We start from the raw sequence: 24,336 nt of genomic DNA, 5'->3' as shown, positions 1-24,336 counted from the left end.
CGGCTCCGCAGTCAGCGGCCTCGGCGGGCGGGGCCTGGGCCACGTGGCCGCGGAGGGGCGGGACCGGAACCGCGTGAGCAGGGGAATGGGCGGGGACTTGCTCCTCGGGGAACGTTCCTCGAGCAGGCCTTTGGATTCTGGCGTTTCGGGCGGAGTAGCGCGAGCCCGCCGTGGGGGGGGGGGGGGTGCCCCGCAAAGAGGCCTGGCTCCCAGGCCGGGACCACCCGACCTTTCAGGGTGCGGGAAGCCGAGGTCTCCGGCGGGAACTCTGGGCGCCGCAGCAGAATCTGGCCTCCCCGCCCCCGGGGCGTAGGTGCCGCCTCGGTTACTGTCATTTGCCCAAAGCATCCTGGAGGGGTGTGGCTTAGAGGGTTCCCGGATCTAGAATCCGGCCCACGTTTGTTTTTTCCATCTTCTGCACACCGTAAGGCAAGTTCCCAAATTTTACTCCTTTTAAAGGAAGGGTGAGCAAATGCCGTCATTATTGTGCTCATAATCTGATTTACGGAGTTGTAGCCTCTTTGAACGACTAGTAACTTTTTAAAAAAGTTACTCCTTGGGCTGGGAAGGTGGCTCAGTGGTAGAGTGCTTGCCTAACACGCGTGAAGACCTGGGTTCCATTCCTCAGCACATAAACACAAAAAGCTGGAAGTGGTGCGGTGGCTCAAGTGGTAGAGTGCTAGCCTTAAGTAAAAGAAGCTCAGGGACAGCGCCCAGGCTGAGTTCAAGCCCCCAGATTGGCAAAAAAAAAAAAAAAAAAAAGTTATTCCTTTAGGGAGAATATACTTGGGGCAATCCTCTGAACATCTGAAGTACTATTTATCAAAATGAATCCCAGGAAGTGGAAACTTGTTTTACTCAGGGGAGCAAAGGGGAACACAGGAACAGAGGGAGGGTGGGCAAATGCAATCATTGCAGCCAATATACACGATGTAAAAAGATAAACTCTGTAACTTGTGGGTAAGGACAAGAAGGGGAAGGGGAGAATGAAGGAAGGGGTGACATTGCCCAAGAATCATTGAGCTCATTACCTGACTTACAGAATTGTAAACCTCTTTGTACAAAAGTCATCATCATCTGCTCCTTTAGTAGCTGACATGTAGGAAGGATTCATTATTTACCAAGTGACCAAGTTCTGAGACAAACAGTGGTTAAACATGTTGACAAAGCATGCCATTAAGAAAATGAGGCATCAAAGAGAAGGTTATGGGCATGAGCCAAATAATGCCAGAGCGAACGCTCAGTTTGGCCTTTTATTGGGCAAATTCTTCATCCTTCAGCTCAGAGTCCTCAGCTGTGAAATAGAGATATTGCCCTTGCAGAATCAATGTTAGGATTAATAAGATTCTGTGTGCTGAATGCTGGAAACAATCCCTGTCCTCCCGTGGCCCCTTCCCGGAACCTAAGCCCAAGCAGTAGCCTCAAGACTCCAGCGTGGCATCACCACACTCAAGCTCTTCTTAGTGTCTTTTATTAGTTTGTCAGCACAGTCAACTCTCTCTACATAGACAAGGGCTTTTGTTGTTAGACATTTTGTCATCTCCAAGCCTCATGACATGAGCCACCATAATACACAAAATTAGGCTCTTTGTACAGAGAAGAAAATAATAAACTCCATTAAAGTTCACCTTGATCAAAGAGACAGCCTCCAATGGAAAAACCACACACAGGAGGACTCAATATACATTTATATATATAGCATAGATATTTATAGATATCTCATCTGAAAGAACACAGCAAGAAAGAAATCAAATACTCGCAGTGCTATCTACAGTAAGAGGGATTAATTCTATCAGTTTTAAACAGTCACATTCAATATTCAAAGAAAGCACGTGAGCAAACAGAACTAAGAATACACTCCACCAGGCTCTACAGCAGTCTAGTAATGGCTTAAGAGTATAGAAGAGTGGCCTGTGCCAGGAAATGTGGATTTAAATGACCTCTTGGCCTCAGAACACCCCCTATAAAAACCCACACAAACCCTCCCCTCTCCCTTACAGCCCTTCATTTTTTTCAGTGTGTCCTGTTTGTCGGGTTGTGACAGTGGGTTGAGAATCTGGGACAAGGGCTCTGTTTTGGGGGCCTGGGAGATTCTCCCTGGTAAACCGGGTGGTAGGGGAGTAGAGGGCACAGTCCTGGGCTGCGGGAGCCAGGAGTGCATGGGAAGCCCTTCTCTTCTGCCTGGCCCTTGTTCAAGGACTTTCATTTCCCAATGCAGGACCCAGCAAATCCCAACCTACTCCAGTGGCCAAAGGTGGGTGGTATCTTGTCTTGAACCAGATCTCGCCAGTCAACTTGTTTCCCTAGTGATGGCTGCAGGACTCACTGGCACAGCTTGACCGGGGCTCTACCGGGAAACACCAGGTGACTACCACGTGGCTTGGCCTCTTAGACAACGGGGCATCTACAGGACTCTCAGTCACCGGCCATTTTATCTCAAATCTCTCAGCAGCTACACACAGCACAGGAGCAATCCCTGACTATCCCTCTGTCCCAGGTCATTAGGAAGACAAAAGCAGGTGATTTCTGCTAGGACACCCTGGCTCAGGATGGGAGAGGGCCAGAAGGTGGCAGAGTATGTGTGGGGAGGGGAGTGGGGAAGAGGAAAAGCACTGGACTTTCTGTCCGGGGTTCCATGTTTCATCTCAGTCCCAGAGAGCACCAGGAAAATGGCTGTCCCCATCACAGCGCCCCCTTGTGGTTACCATCCACATGATTGTCACCTGTACTACAAACTGCAAAGTGTGCTTGGTGGTGGAGGGGTTGAGGGGAAGAGGCCTTCAGAGGCACGGGGCTCCTTGCTGCAGCCTCCTGTCCCCCACATCGGGAGTGTGAGCTCAGCATCCACCATCTCAAAACTGCGCCCATCTTCAAACCTGCCTGCCGGGGGTCTTCCTCCTACCCCTGCTCTTGCTGGCCTCCGTTCTTAGAGGACTCGGGCCCTGTCCAAGGCTCCCCTCACAGTGCCAGAGTGGGGGGGGGGGGTAAGGAGGCGCATCAGCCAAATGAACGCACTGGGGGAGACGGGCTGGGGAGGAGGAGATGCCCCTCAAACCATCTCAGACTGTTCTACTGCAAGCATCAAGTTGGATCCCCTCGTTTAAAAAAAAAAAAGAAAAACAACCTTCATCTCCTCCCCTTTACCCTCACAAAAAGAAACTAAAGGAACAATGAGCCGGCGCAGGGGTGGCAGGGGACCCCGCTAGGTGGGCATCTTGGGCAGGACCATGAGCTTCAGCAGGACACCTCCATGGTGTGGTTGACCTGGCCCAGCCCCTCACTGCTTTCCGAGTGAGTGCAGGCCTGTGGGCGGCTGCCCTCCACCGAGCTGGCGCTGGTGAGGGAGGCGGTGCGAGAGCGTGCCAGACGGGTCATGCTGGCAGAGGGCACTGTGGACGCAAATGAACAAGTGTGAGGACCAGCACGTAGGACCTGGCACCAGCAGGTAGGACATGGAAAATGCAAGCGAAGCGGCCAGCAAGACCCAGCCTAACGATGGCAGAGAGGCCCGCCCAAAGCCATGGGACTGGGCTCCTTCAGGCCTGTGGCATGCAGAGCCAGCCGCGGTGACTGGACGGAAGGGGCTGTGGCCAGCAAGGGCCTGCCTTCCAGTGGCTGTCCAGCTATGGCTGGGACTGGGTGGGCACTGAACCAGGCACCCTTGTGGTGAGCGGGGATGGGCTGTCTTGTCAACTAGGCCTCTGTGAAGAGGATGATGGGCGGGAGGCCGGATGGCTTCTCTAAAGAAGATGTGGCGTCCTGGCTCCCAGCTTGCCTTGGATTCTGCTTCTGACCTTAATTCTCAGTCCTGCAGCTGAGAAGCCTGAGGAAGTAATACTACCCTTCTGAACTCCACCCGCCCGGCTTGGCCGGGGCTACATACAGTGCCTGCAAGGTTGGCCTGACTACATTTGAGGAGGTTCTGCTTCTAACTCCCAGAGCTCTGAAAGTCCCACAGCCTGTAGCAGCTCAGCAAGGCCAATAGCGAACCTCCAAATGAGACACAGCCCAGGGTGGCTCTGGGTGTGTGGAAGAGCAGGAGTCCACTGGGGTTCTGAGTTGAAAAGAACACAAAATTCTAAACCACAGCAAGATGCGGCCTGGCTGCAGCACTGCACAGAAGGAGCAAGGGGGGGGGAGGGGGAGGCGCGGCTGGGAGGGGTGTCCATGCATCAGGAGAGGGGCCATGGGGCTACCTGCTCCTCCACTCAGCCTTCGATCCTTCAAGTACGCAACTAAGAGAGAAGACAGAGCCAGAGAGGGGGGTGGGGACAGGGAAGAGACACAGATCAGGGCGGGGCCAGGCCCAGGCAGCGGTACTGGAACAGGCCAAGAAGACAAGACAGATGGACAGGACCAAGGAGGGCTCGGCCTCCAAAAGCCCAGAGGGGCCAGGCTGCCTGAGCTCCAGCCCTGATCGTCAGCAGGGGCGGATCTCAATCTGGCCCATGGGAGCCCTAACAGCAGGAGCCCGGCTCTCCCTGTCCCCTAACCCCCCAGGCCCACATCCGAATTCCAGAGCTCTCGCCATTCTTCTGGGTCCATATACAAGATGGGAAAGGCCTGCAAATATTGAAAGTCCCTCCTAACTCCTGGGCCGTCGGGGGAGAAGAGGGGCGTCCTGCCAGGGCTGCTCGCTCCTCTCAAGTGCTCACAGAGCTGCATCACACGCACAGGGCCCTGGCTGTGCTTCCCGCCTCTCTGCCCTCCTTCCCAGAGAGGCTGGCAGGCCCCAGGGTCAGAGGAATTCCAGCCTCCCCCATCAGTGCTCCCTGCAGGCATGAGCTCCAGGGTGGAAGTCTGTGGGGATTGGGGAAGCAGGCAAAGTTAGGGAGAAGCTGGCTTCCTGGTGGTGGAGGAGTAGCTGCGTGTTGCGGGGAGGGGATAAGCGTCCATCAGAACAAAGCAGTCACCATATGCATGAGTGAGGGGCCGGCTGGCACGGTGTCCATCTCATCATTGCTGCCCAGGGGGAAGTTTGAGGAAACACAGGGGAACAGGAAACTGGTCTCGACACAGTGTGTCCTCAGGTCCTAACACTCAAACGGGAATCCCCACTTACCTTCCCTGGTCCCTAGACTCCAAACCTACTCCCTGTGGTGGCCCTAGATACCACCTTCCACCAGGGATGCAGGCCCAGCAGGGGAGGGTGGCTCACCTCAAATGAGCTTCCCTGGCAGGACCCAGCCCAGGCCCCCGGCCCCGGGGGCTGGAAGAAGAGTCCTCTCCCAGCAGGCCCAGCACTGCCCTCAGAATAGTGCCCATGTCCAGGCCCGGCCTGAATAAGTTCCTTACAGTGTGGGTGGAGTCTGGAGAGCGCAGCCCAGGGTCTGGGGCCCAGGCAACCCAGAAGTCAGGGTAGACACCCCGCCCCTCTGCCCCGCCCTTGCCCAGTGTGGGTGGGGGTGCACTTACTGTATCCCATGCCTTGCAGGAAGTATTTGAAGGCCTCAGTCAGCTTTCCTGGCTGCAGGGGAGTAGGACAGTCACATACTTTGATTGGCTGTCTAGGATTTATAGGGTGACAGGGAAGGGGGGGGTCTCCCTCCCTCCCAACTGCCCACCCCATCATGCTAGGTGATAGAAAAGCAGGAGGGCCAAGAATCTCACCTGTGTAACTTGGGGAAGGCCCCCAGAATCTGCCATCTGCAAGAGGAGGGGCAGGGTGAGCTGAGGCAGCTGCTCAGCTGGGTCAGACACCTGGGGCCCAGGCAGGCCCTGCCTGGCCACCGGGCCCACAGTGGAGGCTGGCTGGGGGCTAGAGGAAGGGCTCACCTTCAGGAAGGTCGTGGAAGTCGGGTCCAGTTTGGAGTTGCATTCAACCTGTGGGACAGGACTCAGCTGCAGCAACAGCCCCGCTCCCTGTACCACTCTGTGTGTGTGTGTGCGCGCGTGTGTGTGTGTGTGGGTGTGGATGTGGTATGGACAATGTGTGTAAGGTAGGTCTGTGCCTCAGAAAGGAGGGAGAGAGGAAGAGAGAGCAGGTACAGGTCCAGGGCCTGGCTGTGGGCACGGGAAGGCTGGAATTTTTTGGGCACCTGGAATTGCTCTGAGCACTCGCAGGCCCCGAAGCCTCCAAGCAGCTCTGTACTGATGCCCACCTCTGCCCAACCCCAGGCTGCCTGAGGCCAGAGCGCTACTGAGAGCGGCGACACACAGGCCCATACCCATCTCCGGGTGTCTGGGTGGCCCAAGGGAACAGTGTTGAGAGTGTAAATGACTTAAATCATAAAAGGTCTTTCTAATGTTAGAAGAAGGGGTCTTCAGCTCTGGGCCTGCCTGAAGTGCATAGATGAGGCTGCATTGCTGGGGAGGAATGGGGTGTCAGGAAGCCTGGCCAGAGCCCTGTCTCCAGCGCTCCGCACTTTCCAGGCCCCTTCACCTGCGCCATGGGAGTGACCGGGCAGGAATGGCAAGGTGGCAGGGAAGAAGGGAAGGTCACCACCCCACACTTGACCCTGCAGTGATCCCAGACTGCATCCAGAGCTGGCCTGGCTGTCCAGGTCTAAAGAGCTCCTGGCCCTGACCTCCCATCCCCCCCACCCCCCAGGACACAGCCTCGCACTCACCACCCCCTCCTCAGCAGGGGCATTGTCGCCAACCACCAGCATCACAGGGCAGCTGTGGGCACAGAGGAAAAGAGCTGTCTGGCCCGGCGCAGGGCACAGGCAGGGGCCGGCTGCAAGCGCAGTGGCCACTCACCGGAGGGTCTTGGCATTGGGAACCGTCCCGGGCCGGTTAATGTCCAGGTCTCGTCGGCTGCAGGGGAGAAGCAGAGGCAGAGGTGGGCGAGGGGGGCAAACCCAGGACTCGTTAGGAAAAGGGCAAGCCCAACACCCCCAAGCTGTGCACGCCCTCGGAACAGGGCGAGGCTGGAGGTTCTGCAGCTGCTCTTGCTCGTGGATCTCGTGGACCACGTGGAAGTCAGGGCAGGGTTCTCACTTAGTTGTTTTTAGCACTGTGCCCCAGCTGGGGCTTATCAAGTATTCAGATTTTCCACCAGGTGCTTAATTATTACGAACATAAGGAAGGAGAGAGGGCTGTCCCCCCCCCCCCCAGACATCCCCACAGGAGTCTAAGGAGCACAGCTAGGAACGTCACCCAAGCATCTCCTCACTTCAGAGGTTGGGCACCAGAATTCCAAGTTGGGGCCAAGGGGGTCCCTAGCACCCCCAGTGCCCAGCCAGCAAGGGAGAGGCGGAAGAACCCACAGCCCTGCTTCTCCTGCGACCCCCCCGCCCCGGAGCCTGTGAGCCCTGCGCAGGAGGCTAGCCCTCTCCCTGCCTCCTCCTGGGGGCGGCCAGGGGAGGGACCCCGCCCCTGTGCGCCCACACCTGTTGTACATGTTCCAGAAGAGCTGCAGGTTGGCCTGGTTCACCACGTTGGAGATCTGCTGCCGGTAGCTCTGCACCAGCTCCGTGTTATTCACCAGCTCCTCCTGGGCCCGGGAAGGGGTGCGGGGGGGGGGGGGGCAGAGAGGCTCAGCAGGGCAGTGGGGGGGGGGCCTTAGGAGGGAGAGGAGGGGAAGCCTCCCACCCCCATTGCTCCTGGAAATGCCATTCATCGCAAATAAACACAGAAGTCAGGGACATGTCAGCCTCCTGCTGAGCAGGGATGGGGCGGCCCAGCCCACTGGCACTGCAGAAGCCCCCCTTCCCCCCTTACCTGGCTGAAGAGGTGGGATAGCACCGTGTCAGGTAGGGTGCTGGTCAGGCCAGAGAGCTGTGGGAGGGGACGCATGGGGGGGGTGCCATCTTGAGCAGGGGGCCTCCCCTGGCCCCCCACCTCTGCAGTCTCAAAACGTGAAAGCCCACTCCCCCCACCCCTCCCATGCCTGAATTCCCCAAAGCAGGCCACACGTGGCTGAAGCGGGACCTGCCTAGTGGGTTTGTACAATGGACGTCTGGAACCAGGCCCGTGTAAATCACTTCAGGCTGAAACCACAAACTTGCAAAGCAAGTCCTGAGCCTTTTTGTACCCTCCAGCCACCTCCAACACTGCTGAAGTCCCGTCCGCCTGCCCCCAGCATGCCTCGTGTCTCCTGACTCTCCTCAGGTCACCGTGGCGTCCCTCTTCAACTGGAATCCATTGACGTGGGTCTGGTCTGTGGAGACGGCATCTGTGCCTGCTTTCATGCTTCTCGCCTTTCCCCTAACACTCACCTTGGTGGCAGCCCAGTCAATCCAGCCTTTGCCGTTGGGATCAATGTTCACTAGCACCAGCCCCTCCACCAGGTCAGGGAAGATGAGCTGCAGGGGACCAGGGAGAAGAGGCTGGGTGAGAAGGGAGGAGGGAGGCTCCCTTCACCCCATCTAGAAAGCTGTCAATTTAGCCCTAATGTCTGGAATTGAGACCCCTTTGTACAACTACTCAGTAAGAGTCAGTAGTTTTTAAAATCACAGTCGTGCCTTTCTCCCAGATGGCTGGAAAGGTGGGACTGTGGCAAAACACTTCACATCTAAAGAGGCCGTTGAGGAGCAGCTGGCTGTAGCAGCCATGCTGAGCTCTGATTTACTGTGCAGGATATGGAGACACAGGTCTGCAGGCCCAGCACTACAGAGGCAAAGGCAGGAAGATCTGGAGTTTGAGGCTGGCCTAGGCTACATAATGATATCATTGATTTCTATCAATGTCTTCCACCCTTTGAAAGGGCAGCATGTCCAGGTGCGGTGGCTCCTATCTGTAAACCCAGCTACTTGGGAGGAGAAGTAGGAAGTTAGAGGCCAGATTAAGTAAACATAAAGTTAGTGAAATCCCTTCTCAATGAACAGTTATGGGGACAGAAGTAGGAGAGTTTCTGTTCCAGGCAAGCTTTGGAGACCCTATTAGAAAAAGAAAGTAAAAAATAAAAAAGAACTGGCACAGTGAACACTTGCATAGCAAACATGAAATCCATGCTCAAAACCCAAGTACCCACAAAGTGTGTCTATTTGTGTATTATTATTGCTATGAACAGTCAATAGCCCCCAAGATAGGGACAGGCCATTTTTTTTTTCTTTTGGTTGGTTGTAGGGCTTAAACTCAGGGCCTGGGCACTGTCCCTGAGCTCTTTTGCCCAAGGCTAGCCTCTCTACCCCTTTGAGCCACAGCGCCACTAAGAGTCTCACTGAGCTGGACGCTGGTGGCTCACACCTGTAATCCTAGCTACTCAGGAGGCTGAGATATGAGGATCTTGGTTCAAAGCCAGCCTGGGCAGGAAAAAGTGGAGACTCTTATCTCCAATTAACCATCAGAAAACCGGAAGTGTTGCTGTGGCTCAAGTGGTAGAGCGCTCGCCTTGAGATGAAGAGCTGAGGGACAGCACCCAGGCCCAAGAGTTCAAGACCTACAACTGACACACACACAAAAAAGAGAGACTCACTGACTTTCTTGCCCAGGCTGACTTTGAACAGCTATCCTCAGATCTCAGCCTTCTGAGTAGCTAGGATTATAGGAATAAGCCACTGGCACCTGGCTAGTACTATTTTTTTTTTGAGGGGGGGGGACAGGTCACTTCGTAGGAACTATAGCTCAGTTGGACATTCTCCAAGTCCTCTTGCCCAGCTGGAATGATGTATTCTCCTAGGCTGTGTAATAACCAAACTCACTCTGCTAACTCAGGTGGAGATATCCAACCCTCCACTGCCTTGGTAACCATGGTCCCTTACGCTCTAGGACGACCAATGTGTCTTGCATGTTCCCTTCCACAGTAGCTCCAAGACCCAGCTCAGACCACCTCCACATTTAATTAAGTAATTAATTAATGCAGTGCTAGGGATTGAACCCAGGACCTCATGCATCCATGGTTTTGCAAACATCCTACCATGAAACCACATCATCAACCCCTTTAATACATTTTTGAAAGTAGTGCTGCAAAACTCAATACTAAACATCTTAAAACCTTGGGCTAGACAAGTGGGAGCACTCACCTAGGAAGCATGAGACCCTGAGTTCAAATCCCAGTGCATAATTAACTTCCCAACTACATAAACAAATACGCAAACACGTTAAGTATGTCTGATTACTTTTATACAAAATAAAGACCTTAGTCGAGCATGGTGATACAGGCCTGTAATCCCAGCTACCTGGGCTGGGGGGCACAGCGCAGCAATAGAGCAAGCATGATGTTTTGAGTGTTTAAAGCCCAGTACCACCAAGGAGAATGAAGCCCTTGTGACATAATTTAAGAAACTGCTCTTTTCAGGGCCTGTTTTATATTAAACACTGGGGAAATAGCTGCCTTTTTCATTGGGGGGGGGGGTGGTTTGAGCCTCTGGCTTGTTAGACATAGCTCAAGTGAGCTGTCTCCAGTTCTGTTCTTTTGCTGGTTATATTTGGAGATACAGTCTGGCAGAATTTTCTGCTAAGGCTGTCCTCAAACCATGATCTTCCAGATCTCAGCCTCCTCAGTGGCTAGGATTACAAGTGTGGGCCAATGGAGCTGCCAGGCTAAGATCTGCATTTTCTGCTCAATGACAAAATTCACACAATACTACGCCCCATTGGGTTTGTCTGCATGGTTTGGAGAAGTCTATAGTTAACAGTGGTGGTGTACAGGGCTTAAAACAGGATTTTAAAATCCTTGATTATTTCTATGTAAAGATTTTAAGATTCTCTTTGAAGATTTCATCTGTGATTTTAGAAATAAAAAGCCTTCCTGGGGCTGAGAATGTGGCTTTGTGGTAGATGCTTGCCTAGCATGCATGGAGCCCACATGATCCCTCAGTATCACATAAACAGAAAAAGCCAGAAGTGGTATTGTGGCTCAAGTGGTAGAGTGCTAGCCTTGAGCAAAAAGAAGCTCAGGGACATGCCTAAGGCCCTGAGTTCAAACCCCAGGACTGGCAAAAAAAAAAAAAAAGACAAAACAAACAAAGCTTTCCTGACTTGCATTATGTTTTTTTAGATTTCACAGACTTCATGAGGTTAATATAGCATAATTTTTGTTGTTGTTGTTGTTGGTTGTGGGGCCTGAACTCTGGACCTGGGCACTGTCCCTCAGCTCTTCAGCTCAAGGCCAGAGCTCTACCACTTGAGCCACAGCTCCACTTCTGGCTTTTTCTGCTTGTGTGGTGCTGAGGAATTGAACCCAGGGCCTCATGCATGCAAGGCATGCACTCTACCACTGAGCCACCTTCCCAGCCCTATAGTATACTTTTTTAACTTCAAAAAAGTCAAACGACCCAGGTGCTGATAGCTCATGCTTAGAATCCTAACTACTCAGGAGGCTGAGATCTGAGGATGGTGGTTCAAAGCCAGCCCAGGCAGGAAAGTCAGTGAGACTCTTATCTCCAATGAACCACCAGAAAACCAGAAGTGGTGCTATACAGCTCAAAGTGGTAGAATGCTAGCCTTGAGCAAAAATTGTTCAGGGACAGAACCCAGGCCCCACCAAGTTCAAGCCCCAAGCCCAACAAAAAAACAAAACAAATCAAATTTTTTAAAAAGTCAAATGTTCAAATGTCACTTTAATAGGTGACCTCAATGCCACCTCTGTATCACCAACAACTCTGGAGAGCAGGCAATTAGTTGCATATTTTGTTGCTAGTAGAAATTTTGAGCTGAATGCTGGTGGTTTATGCTTTTAATCTTAGCTACTCAGGAGGCTAAGATCTGGGGATCCCAGTTGCGTAGTCTTCGAACTTTCCTAAGTCCACGAGACTCTCATCATCACTTAACCACCAGAAAGCTGGAAGGAGAGCTGGTTGCTCAAGTGTTAGAGTTCTAGCCTTGAGTGAAAAAGCTAAAGAACAGCATTCAGACCCAGAGTTCAAGCCCTAGGACGCGTGCACGCACACAGACACACAGACAGACACACAGACACACACCCACCCTGCATAAAGGTTAAGCAAGAGGTTGAGGTTCATTGTTTCTGAAGGAAGCCTGAGATATCACCTCTTGAATTTTTGAAAGTTAGCTTCCTTTGATGGAAAATGGCTTCTTTTGTTTTGTTTTTAAGTGAGGAAAAATTAAAAGGAGGAGAAAAGGTAGCAGAAAAACCAGAGAGAGTCCCTCGCTGCAGAAGCCCCCTTTTCCACTGGAGCTGGGGTTCTGGGTGGGGGCAGGAGACTCACCGCAAACTTGGCCAGCACATAGGCTCCGGCTCCCACTCCGATGCCAATCACATACTTGAACCTAGCACAGAGCAGGGCTGGTTACTCTAGGGCTGGGGTGTCATTTCCCAGAAACCCGCCAGCGAGGCCCTGCCCACCAGGCCTTTACTGGAGCCAGGTGGCTGAGGCTCCAGTAGAAGTACCTGGTGGGTACTTCTAGCCCTAGTCTAGACGCGGGGGCCGTGGCTGGGGGAGATGAGAACTCACCCAAAGTGCTGAACCACGCTGGGGAGCATGGCGGCCAGCTGCTCCAAGGAGGGGAACTGGTACCTGAAGGCAGCACAGAGGTCAGGGCCTGGGTGCAGCTAGGGTGCGGGGCTGGGGAGGGTGGGTGGAGGGGCTCCGGGTTACCTACCCCTGAGGGAACTGTGACGCCCCCACCTGCTGTCCGGGGGCGTCCACGTGGCACACCACAAAGTGCTTGGTGATCTCCTGCATGTCCTCGAAGTTGAAGAAGGTGTTGAAGCACAGCTTGTCTGCAGAGGACAGGGGGCAGAAGGCCGCTGAGCCACAGAGCCAAGCCTGCGCAGCGGTCGTCAGGCCTGGTGTGGAGGGAGGGGAGGCCTGGCCACTTTGGCAGATTGAGGGTGCCGCAGGCCAGGAGGGGGCCGGGCTGTACTTACGGTTGAGGCCCACATCGTGGTAGGTGAGGATGGCTGGGCGGTTCCCCTTGGGGGAGCCCCGGATCACCACGTGCAGTAGGCCATATGGCGTCTCGATATCGTGCTCCTAGGCAAGACACACAGCGCCGCCGGCTACAGGGCTGCTCCCGCCCCAGGCTTTCTGGGGAATGCGGAGGCCAGGCAGTCTAAAAGCTGCTGGGCCGATGGTAGGGTCTCATCAGAGTTCAAGTCAATGGAGCCCCCTTACTCAGGGGTGTCTAGCAGAAGACCAACATGGACTGCATGGAAAGTGCTGGTCTCCGCTGCAATCCAGCCCATGCACTGTGCTGCCAGTGCCCAGGCCCTGCTGAGTGCAGACTCAGCCCTCCAGGAGAGGCCATTTTTTCCCATCTCACTGCAACCACTCATGCTGTCCTACCACCACAGCCCAAGCCCCTCACCCACTCAGAACCCTCAAGGGCTCCCTGCTCTGGAAGAGGAATGACCACGGCTGCTTTGCCGGATTCCACAGCAAACACCCCTTGGCCAGCCACGCCCTGCTTGGGACCCCACACCCGCCCCTGGCTCCCACCCTGGGCTCTAGCTCCTGCAGCTCCCTGCACCTCCCTCCACCTTGAATGCTCTTCCCCGTGCTCCAAGCCCCCCTGGGGGCTCCCGCCTGCAGTTCTGCTCTGGGGTCATCCTGAGTCCTCACTCTTGCTTGGCTTCGCTGCTCAGATCATTAGGCTTTCAGGAGGACTGGCTGGCCCCCTCACTGTCTCCCCTCTTCCCTGGGGGGCCATCTCATGAGGACTTCCTCAGCTACCATCTTATCCCTGAGAGGAGGCTGCTGTGCTTCCTGAGCCTTGGGGAGATGCCCCTTTACAGATGAATTGTTCTTGGTCACTTAATCAGGAAACCCCAAGAGGGCCTGCCAGAGCTGAGTAAGCAGCCCGGCCTGAATGGAAGGGAGCCGCCATGCTAGAGCAGGTGGTTCAGAGCGCAAGGTGGGGCTGGGTTCAAGGACAGGGAGAAACAGCAGCTGGCCAGAAGCACCAGCATGTGCGCGCGGTCCTCTGTTACTCAGGAAGAGGGAATGAACCCTAATCTCCATTTTGCAGATGGAAACACTTGGGTTCAGAAAGGGGGACTTGGGTGGCTGGAGATGCTTCTCGGGCTTTCCAGGGTCTGCTTTCAGAGGACAGCTAGCACGGGCTGTCCCCAGTGGGGAGTGGCAAGATGGTTCCAATACCATGTTTAAAGGCCATATTCGGCTGGGAACCTGTTTTTTGTTTTGCTTGGCTTTTGCTTTTGCTCCCTGTAGTCCTCCAGCAGGTCTAACCCACCGCAGCCTCCTAGGCCTGCCTCCCTCATATGTACATGTCACCTCATTCCCACCTCACTCAGGCACAAGCCAGAGGAGGAAACGGAAGTCCAGGGAGCTATCTGCCTTGGCCAAAGTTGAGCCCAGCCCCTGGAAGGTGGGGGGGGGGGGGGGCAGGCGTGCCCTCAGGGGCCTGGGCCCCACACCGCGAGCTGGGCTTTCTGGAGTGGATTTTGAGTTTTACCCAAGAGATATCCTGAGCATGCAGACACTCTCCATAGCTGCCGTCCCTGCTGGGGCCCACTGCAGTCCAGGCCACTCACCTCGCAGGCCTCTGGAGGGAGGGGCTGGGTGGAGCAATCGCGCATACTCGCTGCAGGGACCAGCTGCAGTGGGCAGGCCTCTGGGTCAGGTAGCTCAAGCTCTTCCGGGCAGATGTTGGGACCCAGGGCACCCTCCAAACCCAAACCTCCACCCTCCATTGCTGAGGTCACCGTCTGTCCCGTCCTAGCCTTGGGGTGGCAGTCCAGGTCCCCTAGGGCAGCAGAGCTGAGCCTACTAAGGTTTACTTCCTGGGCTAGGAAGGGCTAGGTTTGGACAGGCCACAGGGGTGTGGAGGAAGAGGGGGATAGGGGGGAAGACCAGCTTATCTGTCCCCAGGCCTAGTGACCTTGGCTGCTCCTCCCTAAGATCTCCCCCAATCGGTCCAGCACCCCATGCACGACCCTGCCTGAGGAGCTCTGACCCAGTTCAGCCTGACAAGCTGAGCTCCCCCTCTCCCTAGATGCTGCCCAAGGTGTTGGGGGACAGCCCAAGGGCAGCGGCCTCACGCAGCTCTGAGACCCCCAACTCCCAGGGTGGAGCGTTCCCATTGGCTCCCGGTGACGTCAGAGCCGGCCCCGCCCCCAGGTGGGCACCTGCGGGATGCACTGCGGCAGGCGGCGGGGGAGGGGGCTCTGCCATCCCCCACAGCTTGTCTTCCCTGCCAGTGACCTTGACTGGGGGGTGGGCATGGCTGGGGCTCTGGCGCATCAGGGGTGGTACTGTTGGGGCTGAGATTTGTCAGCCCCATTAATTATTCACCCCGAAGCAGCGAAGGGCAGGGAGACAGGTCTGCCCTTGTCTCTCCCTCCTTGAGGAAGAACTGGAGCTTTGGGTACCAGCTGCTGCCCCTCCAAGGGCAGGAGGCGCTGTACTAGAAGCCCAGGTCCCCACCCCTCACAGTGTTGCCTCGCTAGCTTACCGACCGAGGCACGGGGGGCGGGGGGACCCTCCTAGTCTGTCTCCTCCCATCGTACCTCCTTTCTGAAAACACTGACCTCCATGTCGTTCTGTCCCCTGCCCCTCCCCCCATGCCCTGGGGATGCACAGGCAACTCCTAAGGAAAACAGTCCATCTGTCCTTCCATGGGCACCTGCCACAGCAATCCAAACCCCCAGACAATCCCCCAAGAGACAGGCCCGGAACTAGCAGGCAGGGCCTTGAAAAGCTAGTGACTGGCCAGAGAGGGGAGCCTTGTGCACCAGGCTGGGCTAGACCCCAACACCTGGACACCACACCAGCAGACACATGCCCAGCAGAAGGCACAGAGCAGTAGGGCATGGGATGGGCATACACTGAATACTGATTACGTACCGCAGACTTCACCCCTCCCTTCCATGCCCTTCCCAGGCCTAACTGGCAGCTGTCCCCAGCTACGTCTGCAGACCAGGATCAGCAGGAGGATGGGAGAAGGCACTAGACAAGCGCAGAGGGATGCCGCATCCCTCTTGCAGGTCACAAGGATGGCTGTCCTCCCTACCTATCTCGTGGCCCCCCTCCCCTGGCCCCTCACTCACCCCATCCCAGCACTCCGGCATCTTGCCAAGGGAGGGAGCTTGCTTGAGCAGGAAGAGCAAATAAAAGCCTGAGTCACTGGCGTCTGGAGGGAGGGGACAGCTCGGGTGGGAGACCAGCGGCTCTGTGATGGAGCTCAGCGGGGCTCTGGGCCATTTATTCACAGATCCTGGCCCGCCCAAGCTGGCCCCGCCTCCTTGCAAGGCTTCTGAGCAGCCACTGGCTGGCAGCGAGCAGTCACTCCCAGATTGGCTACTGGGAGACAAACCTGGCTCCAATTGGCTTCTGAGGTTCTTGCTTAGCCCACCCTCCTTCCAGCTCCTTCCTCCCAGCTCCCAGCATCCTGATGGTCTCAGCATCAGGGATGCTCAGCTCAGCCTCAACGTCAGGTATTGAACTAGTTCCCCTGGTCCCAATGCCTAGGTACTCTCCACTAGCTGAAGCTGCCCATCCCCCCAGGCCATGCACACAAACCCAGACAGAGCAGAACAAGGCAGGATTCACACGCAGGGCCCGGACCTGCAGAGCCCTTGACCTATCTCCTAGGAGTACAAGAGCCCGGTATCCTGGGGACCAGACCCTCAGACCAGGTCCTCAGCAGAAAGGCCCGGGTCTTTGAGGAGAGTTGGGGTGTGAGTGTAGGAAGGTCTCTGCATGTTGAAAACCACTTGGGCCATCCTTCTCCATCCACTGGCTTCCCTCCCCCTTGGGCAGTTCCTACTCTGCCTGCATGGAGGACTGGGGGAGGGGTGCTGGGCAGACTGCAGGAGCAGGGTACTACCAGCTCTGCCCTTCCTACTCTTCCCCCCCCCCCAAAGGGGCTAGGGGCCACCGGGGAACAAGATGAGGGTCAAGAGGCAGCCTGTCCCAGCTGACTGGGTTATCTTCGGTAGCCAATCAGCAGGGTGCTCAGTTGCCAGGCCTCAGGGGAGTTGGAAGCACAAAGCCATCTCAGACTCCACGGGGAGGGAAGGGGGAGGGGAAGGCTGGGGATCAGTGCCCCCATTCTGTCTCCTGGGTGGAGAAACAGGCCATTCTGGCTCCAGCCTGAGCTGACAGCCGCGTGTGCAGGAGGCTGCCCCTGGGGAGGGCAGTCAGCTCCCGGCCCCAGGTGATGGGGCTGTGCCCTATTCCTGGCCTTGTGTTCTGCCTGGAGCATCAACAACGTTTCCCTGTTCCACCTCTGACCTCTAGCTATGAGGCTGGGTCCCTCATCCCGGCAGGGCAGGGGTGTGGACACAGGGGAGCCCCTCACATCCCGTCCATGCCTGGAGGGAGAGTTGGGGCACTGCAAAGCCCAGCCTGTCTGTCCAGCCCTGCCTGCCCCTCCCACCCTTCTCGGTGGAGTCTCACCCCATCCTCACCCACCCCCACCTCTGCCCTCCCCATTTGCTCCTCTCCCTGGTACCCAGGGAGTCACCTGATACAGTCCTGTCCAAGCCACAGCCATTCTCCTCTCTACTCAGTTCTTGGCTTCAAATCCACGGGCCTGGGGCCCCAAGCTGCCCCACCCCCAAGCTTTCCCCCATTCCATCCTTTGGTGTTTACGCCAAGGCGAAGGAGTAGATGGTGGGGGCACAGAGAAGTTAGGGAATTGTTTCAGGTGATATCAGCACTCTGGGCCTGAGGTCACAGCATTCAGAAGAGCAAACACTTGGGATGTGTCCCACCTACCAGGCTGCTCTAGGGCACTTTATACTTGTTGCCTTTTTTTATTTTTCATGCTCTCAGCAGCCACTTTTCCAGTGAGCCAGATGAGGCTCGGAGAAGGCTGGTAACCTGCCCAAGATCACACAACTAGAAAACTCGGACCAGCGCCCAGACAGTGTGCCTTCACTCCATGCTCCGGTGGCCGCCTGTCACCATCCCTCAAGGGTCGGACCTCTAGGCCTGTGGACACCGTTACCTCACAAGCTCAGCGATGTCTGAGCTGCCTGTGTCAGGGAATAAATGAGGCAGCTGAGCAGGGTGACTTCTGCTAGAGGTCACACAGCTGGTAAATAGCCAGGCAGGACCTGGACGATCCAAGTGTGTCTGATGCTTGCTGGTCTCTGCCACGGAGGCCAGGGACAGTGACCTGCCTGTCACTGAGAAAGAGGGGAGGGAGGGGAGTGAAATCCCTGCCTTGGCACTTCCTTTAAAATAAATGAAGAAAGCTGTCTGGATGTAGTGTACCCTAACTAGGACGGAGAGGAAGGTATTTCTCAATCCCTCAGGCTCCCGCCCACCACGGTGGATGCCCTGGGTGTGGGTTGCTGGGAGAGCAGGGAGTGGGGGGAGGGGGTCCCCTCCATCCCTGCCCACAGAGGCTGTGTGCTGGGCTCTGTGTAGCACAGCACAGAACAGGCTGGTGGCTGCAGGGCCTGCTGTGATTTCCAGCAACTTCAAGCTGCTAGAGCTCCCATTCCTCCTCCTGGGGGGGGGTGTCCCATCATCTCCCCCTCCCCGCCCCCTCTTCACCCTGCTGAATCCCATCCTCTGCTCTCTGAGTTTGGAGATAGCATGGGAGGGACGGGTTTGTCTGGGCAGGTGCATCCAGTCTGCTCTGGAGCCGAGCTTCCTGTCCTTGAAGAGAAGGGGGTGACCATGGACTCAGCATGCAGGCCGGAAGCAGCTTGGGGGGGGAGAGGGGAGGAGCCAGACGTCACCCCAGGTCCAGCAGCCATTTGACTGCTCTAGTCATGGGGCTTGGAGACTGACCCAGAGAGAGGTCAGGTGGAGACACAGCAGTAACCTAGGGGCTCCATCGATCTGGGCAGCAGGAAGCATATGAATTTACCATCCCATCTGGATAGCCAGTGGGCTCGGGGAGGCTGGTGAGGTTCACATGGAGTGTGCTATTAGACATTTCCTGACACCTGGAGATGATCGGTCACTAGGGGACTTAGAGGGGAGAAAGGAGCAAAACCAAGAGAGCCACATCATCGTTGTGGAGGAATAGAAACAGAGAGCAAGTTCAGTGTTCAATGGAGAATCTGAAATCAAAGAGGACATGGTCGCCTGGGCAACCGCTGCTATGGCAACAGGAGCTATTTCAGAGGCAACCTGGCTTTCACTGGGGGAAATGCTGATTCAGAGGGCAACATCCCTCACTGCCTTCTCTATCCCCACCATCCCCAGGACTCCAGATGGTCCCCCCACCTCCCCTTCAGGCACCTTCATTGGGCAGACACAGCTGGGGGGGGAGCAGTTATGGCTGCCCCGAGGCTAAGGTGCCCCCCCCCGCCACTATGTGGGGCACACAGAGATCAGTGATCTCCCCTGGGGTCTGAACAGCTGGGCAGAGGGGGTCCCACAGCTCAGGAGGCTGGGCTTTGACTTACCTTCCAGTCTGTGTCCACAGCGGAGAGGAAGGTGTCAGAGTTCTCCTAAGGGAAAGTAAACCGGGTGGGGGAGGGGAGGAGAAAAGAAACGTGGGAACCTGGGGGCCCACAGGGCCTGGCTCCCCCCAGAGCACCCTGCCTTCCTGATCCCCAGTCTATGTTCACGTGAACCAAAAAGCACCAAGGGTTTACCAAGTACCAGACACTGGAGCCCGATAGTTTATCAACATCAAGTGCAAGCAAACGTTTCCATTGTACAGGTGAGGGGCTGAGGCTCAGAGGGCTGGGAACCCAGGGCCAGAAAGTGCTAGAACCTCTGACTCCAAGTCTGGCTATTGGTCACTTTGCCCTCTTCCATCAGAGCTATCTCCCTCGGTCCGGCAGGGGAAAGGGCACAGGGCAGAGGGAGGAAAGGAGGGAGGGTTGAGGTCTGATTGTCACAGCCAAGTAATGCTGGGGACCGTTCAGCAGGAGCAACGCTGACTTTCCCAACCTGAGCACTGTCCCCAGGGCCAGGGACACTGTCTGCTGCACCCCCTCAAGTCACCTGGGAATGTGTGTCACTGAGCAGCCCTGCCTTTGCTCAGTGTCTGGCACCGGACTCCAGGGTGGGATCATGCCTCGCTGTGCTCAACACAAAGCCTGGGCTGGAACTGGCTCCCAGACACACAGGATCTGGACGATGGACTTCCTAACGAGGAGCGAGTGGCTTGGGGGCACCTCCAGATGGAGTTCATGAGGGTGGAGGGTCAGGCCTGAACTCACGTGTGAGTCGCATCCTGACCAACTCTGTAGTGGAGCCTGGCTCTCAGGTGAGATGCGCCCCCCCCACAATCCCTGTTAATCTCCCACTGTGCGACCAGGTTGTGGGCTAGCTCAGACCTTCCTCCAGAACAGCAGCTGCCAAGGGAATGCAGAGCTCTGGGTCTCCCTGGGTGTCTTCTGTGCTAGTCTAGAAACTTCTCTGCTAAGGCTTGGTGAGGGAGCTTCAGGCAGGTCTCTGAGCCTGAGCCTAGACTGGGTCCTTTATATGCTATTGGTTCTCCTAGTAAGTCTGTGTCAATCAACTTAGAAACAGAAGGCTACTGGAAGATGGCAAGAGAAGGGGTGGGCTCAGATATGCAATAAAGACAAAGACACGCCCCCCATGCTCCAAACAGGAAGAAGAATCAATTGATAATTCTGATTTTTTTTTTTTCTTATAATGAAGAGGAAGTCCAGCCACCTGCATTCTGGTGGGGGGGGGGGAGGGAGGGGAGGTGTATGTGGGGGTGTATGGAGGTCAGAGGGCACCAGGGACTGTCTTCAGCCAGGTTCCAGTGGCTTGAGACTGTTTCATAAAGAATGAGTGTACTTTCTCCAGGTGTAGCATACACACCTGCAAGCCCAGCAATCAGGAGGCTGGGGCAGGAGGACTGGGAGTTAGAGGCCAGCCTAGTCCACATCAAGAATGGCTGTACCTAGCTAGGCCTCCCCACTGATCCACCCAAGGAAAGGGATACCACCAGAGACAGGGACAGGGGGCGGGGCTAGTCATGGATGGATCTCACCCAAAGGTCTTCTGGGAGGGGCGGGAAAGTGCAGGTGTGGGAGGTTTCTGTACTGGAAACCTAAAAGCGGGTAATTATCTCTGAAGAGGAAGTAGGAGGAAGGTTTTAAAAAACAAAATCTGACAGAAAGGATGAGGCAGATAATGGCAGGGTGTGCGGTGTGCTCCCAGGGGGCTGGCTGGGGGCACAGGAGACGGAGAGTGTGGGAGGGGTGGGATTCAAAGTCAAGAAACAGCAGGAAAAAAAAAAAAAAGAGCCAACTCAAAACCCCACCTCCAAAACTGTGGGGCTGAGCAAGCTCACAGAACACGGGGGTCAGAGAGGGTCCTGCTGAGAGACGGGGAGAAGGCCTGGGAATGGGGGCCAGGAAAGGTGCCCAGACCCTGGAGAAGGGGAAGACAGGCTCCCACCTGGTACTGGACACTCCAGAGCAAGCCAGCCTAAAGAGCATGAGGCTCGGGAGGCGTTCTATCTGTGGGACACTGGTTTTAGAGCTCTCTGTGGATACCAAACTGTAGAGGTTCAAGTGCCTTGTGCAAAATGCCTAGTATATGCACAGGATCTATGGACATCCTCTCACAGAATTTAAATCAGGTCCAGAGTACCTCATGTTAGGTAGTATTGTTAGGGAATCATGACAAGAAAAGAAGCCTGGGGCTGGGAAGGTGGCTCAGTGGTAGAGCGCTTGCCTTGCATGCATGAGGACCTGGGTTCGATTCCTCAGCACTACATAAGCAAAAAGAAAAAAGCCAGAAGTGGCGCTGTGGCTCAAGTGGTAGAACGCTAGCCTTGAGCTGAAGAGCTGAGGGATAGCGCCCAGGCTCAGAGTTCAGGCCCCACGACTGCCAAAAAAAGAAGCCTGTACATGTTCAATAAGTACTTGATTCTTTTCTCCAACATTTTCCCTCTATGGTTGGTTGAAACCTGGTAAAAAGCAAGTAGTGGAACTGTGGTTCAACTGGTGGAATGCCAGTCTTAAGCAAAAAAGCTAAGGGACAGCTAGATGCAGGTGGCTCATGCCTATAATCCTAGCTACACAGGAGGCTGAGATCTGAGGACTGAGGTTCAAAGCCAGTTCGGGCAGGAAAGTGTGGGACTCTAATCTCCAATTAACTACCAGAAAAGTGGAAGTGGCGCTGTGATAGATTCCTATACTTAAGTAAAAAAGCTCAGAGAAGGTGGCCAGGCCCTGAGTTCAAGCCCCACGACTGACCGGGGGGGGGGGGTGGGGTAGGGGGGGGGAAGCTGAGGGACAATGCCTAGAACCTGAGAGTTCAAGGCCCAGTACAGGAAGGAGGGAAGGAAGGGAGGGAGGGAGGGAGCGAGGGAAAAAGGGAGGGACGGAGGGAGGGAGAGAGGGAAGGGGTGGCCCTTGGGAAGCTATGGAGGCTGAGTGCTAGCAACTCAGCCTGGAATACAGCAAATAAGAGCAGCTCTCCAAGACAGAGGGCCGACACGGAAAGCCCTTGCTGGGAGCTCCAAGCTTGTGCTGTCTCAAGAAAGAAGCCAGGCCATCATAGAAGTCTGAGACACAGTCCCTCATGCAGGGGTTCATAGCCATGGTGGTGAGCTCTGGTCCTGTGGCAGGCTGCTCTGGCAGGAAGAGCTCATGAGTCAGGGTGTGTGGCGGGGGTAGCAAGGGGTATCCTGCTGAGTGAGGAGTGGGAGACACAGGCACGAAGGGATCAGGACAAGATACCCTCTGCTCTCTTCAGTGCCCTGGGGCCAGTTAAGGCCTCAGTTACATGCCTCACGCTGTACCAGCCGCTCTGCAAACTGCTCCCCTGGTGCAGTTGTGGTGGGATGAGGGGTTCCCCTGGGAGACGACCTGCCCTCATGGCACCCCACAAGAGCTCTCTGTTCACATGCCTTGAAAGATGCTGGTGTGGGGAAGAGGGCCTGGGCTGGCTTCCACCCAGTTCACATCTTTACTCACAGCCAGCCAGGAGCATGGTGCTGCGCGGGGCTCTGGGGAGAGCTGGTGGCCAACAGCCCCAGTAGCTGCCCCCGAGTCTGGGCCGTGGGGTCTGACAGTGGTGTACGCTAGGGCTGGGAACAGTGAAGACCTCCCAGGGAGATTTGAGCGGGGCCTTGAGGATGATGAAGAGCCAGCCGTGCAAATTCCTGTGCTCACACCATCCCACACTCCCTACCTCAGTCACAGAAGGCAGCTGGAAAAATGGCGGGCACGTGCCACAGGGAGGCTGGAAGGAGGGAGCTAGGGGTGCAGAAGGGCAGAGGGTGGGTGCAGATCATACCCTGGGTCCTAAGAAAGATGGTGGTTGTCACTGAGGGAGATGGCAGCCCGTTGGCAAGTTTTAAGCAGACATGAGACATTTTTTAAAGAGTTGTGCAGAACAAGAGCAGAAGCACAGGCTGGAGCGCAGCGAGGAGCCTCCTGCAAGCATCCTGGCAGGAGATGGGAAGAGGGGCAGGGACTGCTGTGCGGGAACTCAGCACAGGGCTTTCTAGTTCACAGTGCACCTGCCAGCTTCTGAGGGCCAGTCTTCAATAACCCAGTCCAGCACTTCACTCTTAATGTTTAAGGTAAGACCACCCTTGTCAGGGACAGGACTATGGCTTCATGTTGTTGGACCCTAGGGTGCTGGCTGCTTGGGCCCGTGCTAGCCCCCCAATGCTCCCTGAGCTGGCCTCCTTGTGGGAGAACAGTGGACTGAAGATGTGAGGGGGTAGGGTTGGTTCCTACATTTCCCCATCTGCAAAATGAGGAGGGCTGGGGCAAATGACCGTCAGGGACGCCCAGCCCTGAAGCCCTAAACTTGGCACAGGATAGTGTGAGCCAGGAGGAACTCTAAATCCAGCACCTGGTCCTCTGACTAAGGGGATAGATAGCCTTGAGTGCCTCAGTCTCAAGGCTTTTTGTTGTTGTTGTTCAGTCCTGGGGCTTGGACTGTGGGCCTGGGCGCTGTCCCTCAGCTCTTCAGTTCAAGGCTAGCACTCTACCACTTGAGCCACAGCGCCACTTCCAGTTTTCTGAGCAGTTTATTGGAGATAAGAGTTGCACGGATTTTTGTGCCCAGGCTGGCTTTGAACCACGCTCTTCAGATCTCAGCCTCCTGAGTAGCTAGGATTACAGGTGTGAGCCACCGGCGCGCGGCAGTCTCGAGGCTTTTGGTTGCACTTGGGTTAGGCTTGCCCTTGGACCGCTTCTAGCTCTATCATATAGCCAAGTGAGTTCTTTCTGCCTACATTTTCATTCAAATGGAGACGTCTCTCCTGAAGAACTCCAGCCTTAAGGGCAGCTGAAGGCACAGTGAGGCCGGCTGGGGACTCAGGGTGGCCCCCAAACTCGAGTCTCAAGGCAGGGACAAGGCTGCCCAGGGTACCCAGCTCAGCTCATTACCACTTTCAAGGTGGCAGAGAAAGAGCACAATTTCCTTCTTTGCCACAAGGTGGCACTCTCGGTCCCAGGATGCAAAAGGCAACTCACCAGCTCAGTGACATCCTGGCTGCGGAGCAGAGGCTTCTCTTCGGGGAATCGCAGCTCTTGAAGACCAGCCATCGTCATGTCGTGCAGCAGGAGCCCTAAGGAGGGACAGAGGATGAAGTTGGGTTCCATCCGGAACTCCTGAGGACATTGCAGACCAG

At 55.7% G+C, this 24,336-nt stretch overlaps 1 protein-coding gene across 3 annotated transcripts in view; it reads right to left on the bottom strand.

Moving 5' to 3' along the window:
* Nucleotides 1-3,106: 3,106 nt before the first annotated feature.
* Ndrg4 (NDRG family member 4) overlaps nucleotides 3,107-24,336 on the bottom strand; it is a 41,881-nt gene continuing 20,651 nt past the window's right edge. For 2 of the 3 annotated variants that reach the window (XM_042672843.1, XM_042672841.1), the window contains exons 2-16: nucleotides 24,179-24,273; nucleotides 19,178-19,222; nucleotides 12,716-12,821; nucleotides 12,448-12,568; nucleotides 12,300-12,362; nucleotides 12,054-12,114; nucleotides 8,163-8,249; nucleotides 7,666-7,722; nucleotides 7,335-7,438; nucleotides 6,703-6,759; nucleotides 6,570-6,621; nucleotides 5,776-5,823; nucleotides 5,611-5,646; nucleotides 5,416-5,467; nucleotides 3,107-3,389 (exon numbers count right to left, since the gene is read on the bottom strand). In XM_042672843.1, the coding sequence (XP_042528777.1) occupies nucleotides 3,235-3,389; nucleotides 5,416-5,467; nucleotides 5,611-5,646; nucleotides 5,776-5,823; nucleotides 6,570-6,621; nucleotides 6,703-6,759; nucleotides 7,335-7,438; nucleotides 7,666-7,722; nucleotides 8,163-8,249; nucleotides 12,054-12,114; nucleotides 12,300-12,362; nucleotides 12,448-12,568; nucleotides 12,716-12,821; nucleotides 19,178-19,222; nucleotides 24,179-24,256 (1,122 nt within the window). In that variant the 5' untranslated portion in view covers nucleotides 24,257-24,273 and the 3' untranslated portion in view covers nucleotides 3,107-3,234. Of the gene's footprint in view, nucleotides 3,390-5,415; nucleotides 5,468-5,610; nucleotides 5,647-5,775; nucleotides 5,824-6,569; nucleotides 6,622-6,702; nucleotides 6,760-7,334; nucleotides 7,439-7,665; nucleotides 7,723-8,162; nucleotides 8,250-12,053; nucleotides 12,115-12,299; nucleotides 12,363-12,447; nucleotides 12,569-12,715; nucleotides 12,822-15,856; nucleotides 15,982-19,177; nucleotides 19,223-24,178; nucleotides 24,274-24,336 lie in introns of those variants that run through there. The other variant, XM_042672842.1, reaches the window with a different exon arrangement.

The sequence above is a fragment of the Dipodomys spectabilis genome, unplaced genomic scaffold (genome assembly GCF_019054845.1).
Source record: "Dipodomys spectabilis isolate Male_0828 unplaced genomic scaffold, ASM1905484v1 ptg000773l, whole genome shotgun sequence".
In the NCBI taxonomy this organism is placed as follows: Eukaryota; Metazoa; Chordata; class Mammalia; order Rodentia; family Heteromyidae; genus Dipodomys; species Dipodomys spectabilis.
This window is presented reverse-complemented; position numbering and strand designations above follow the sequence as displayed.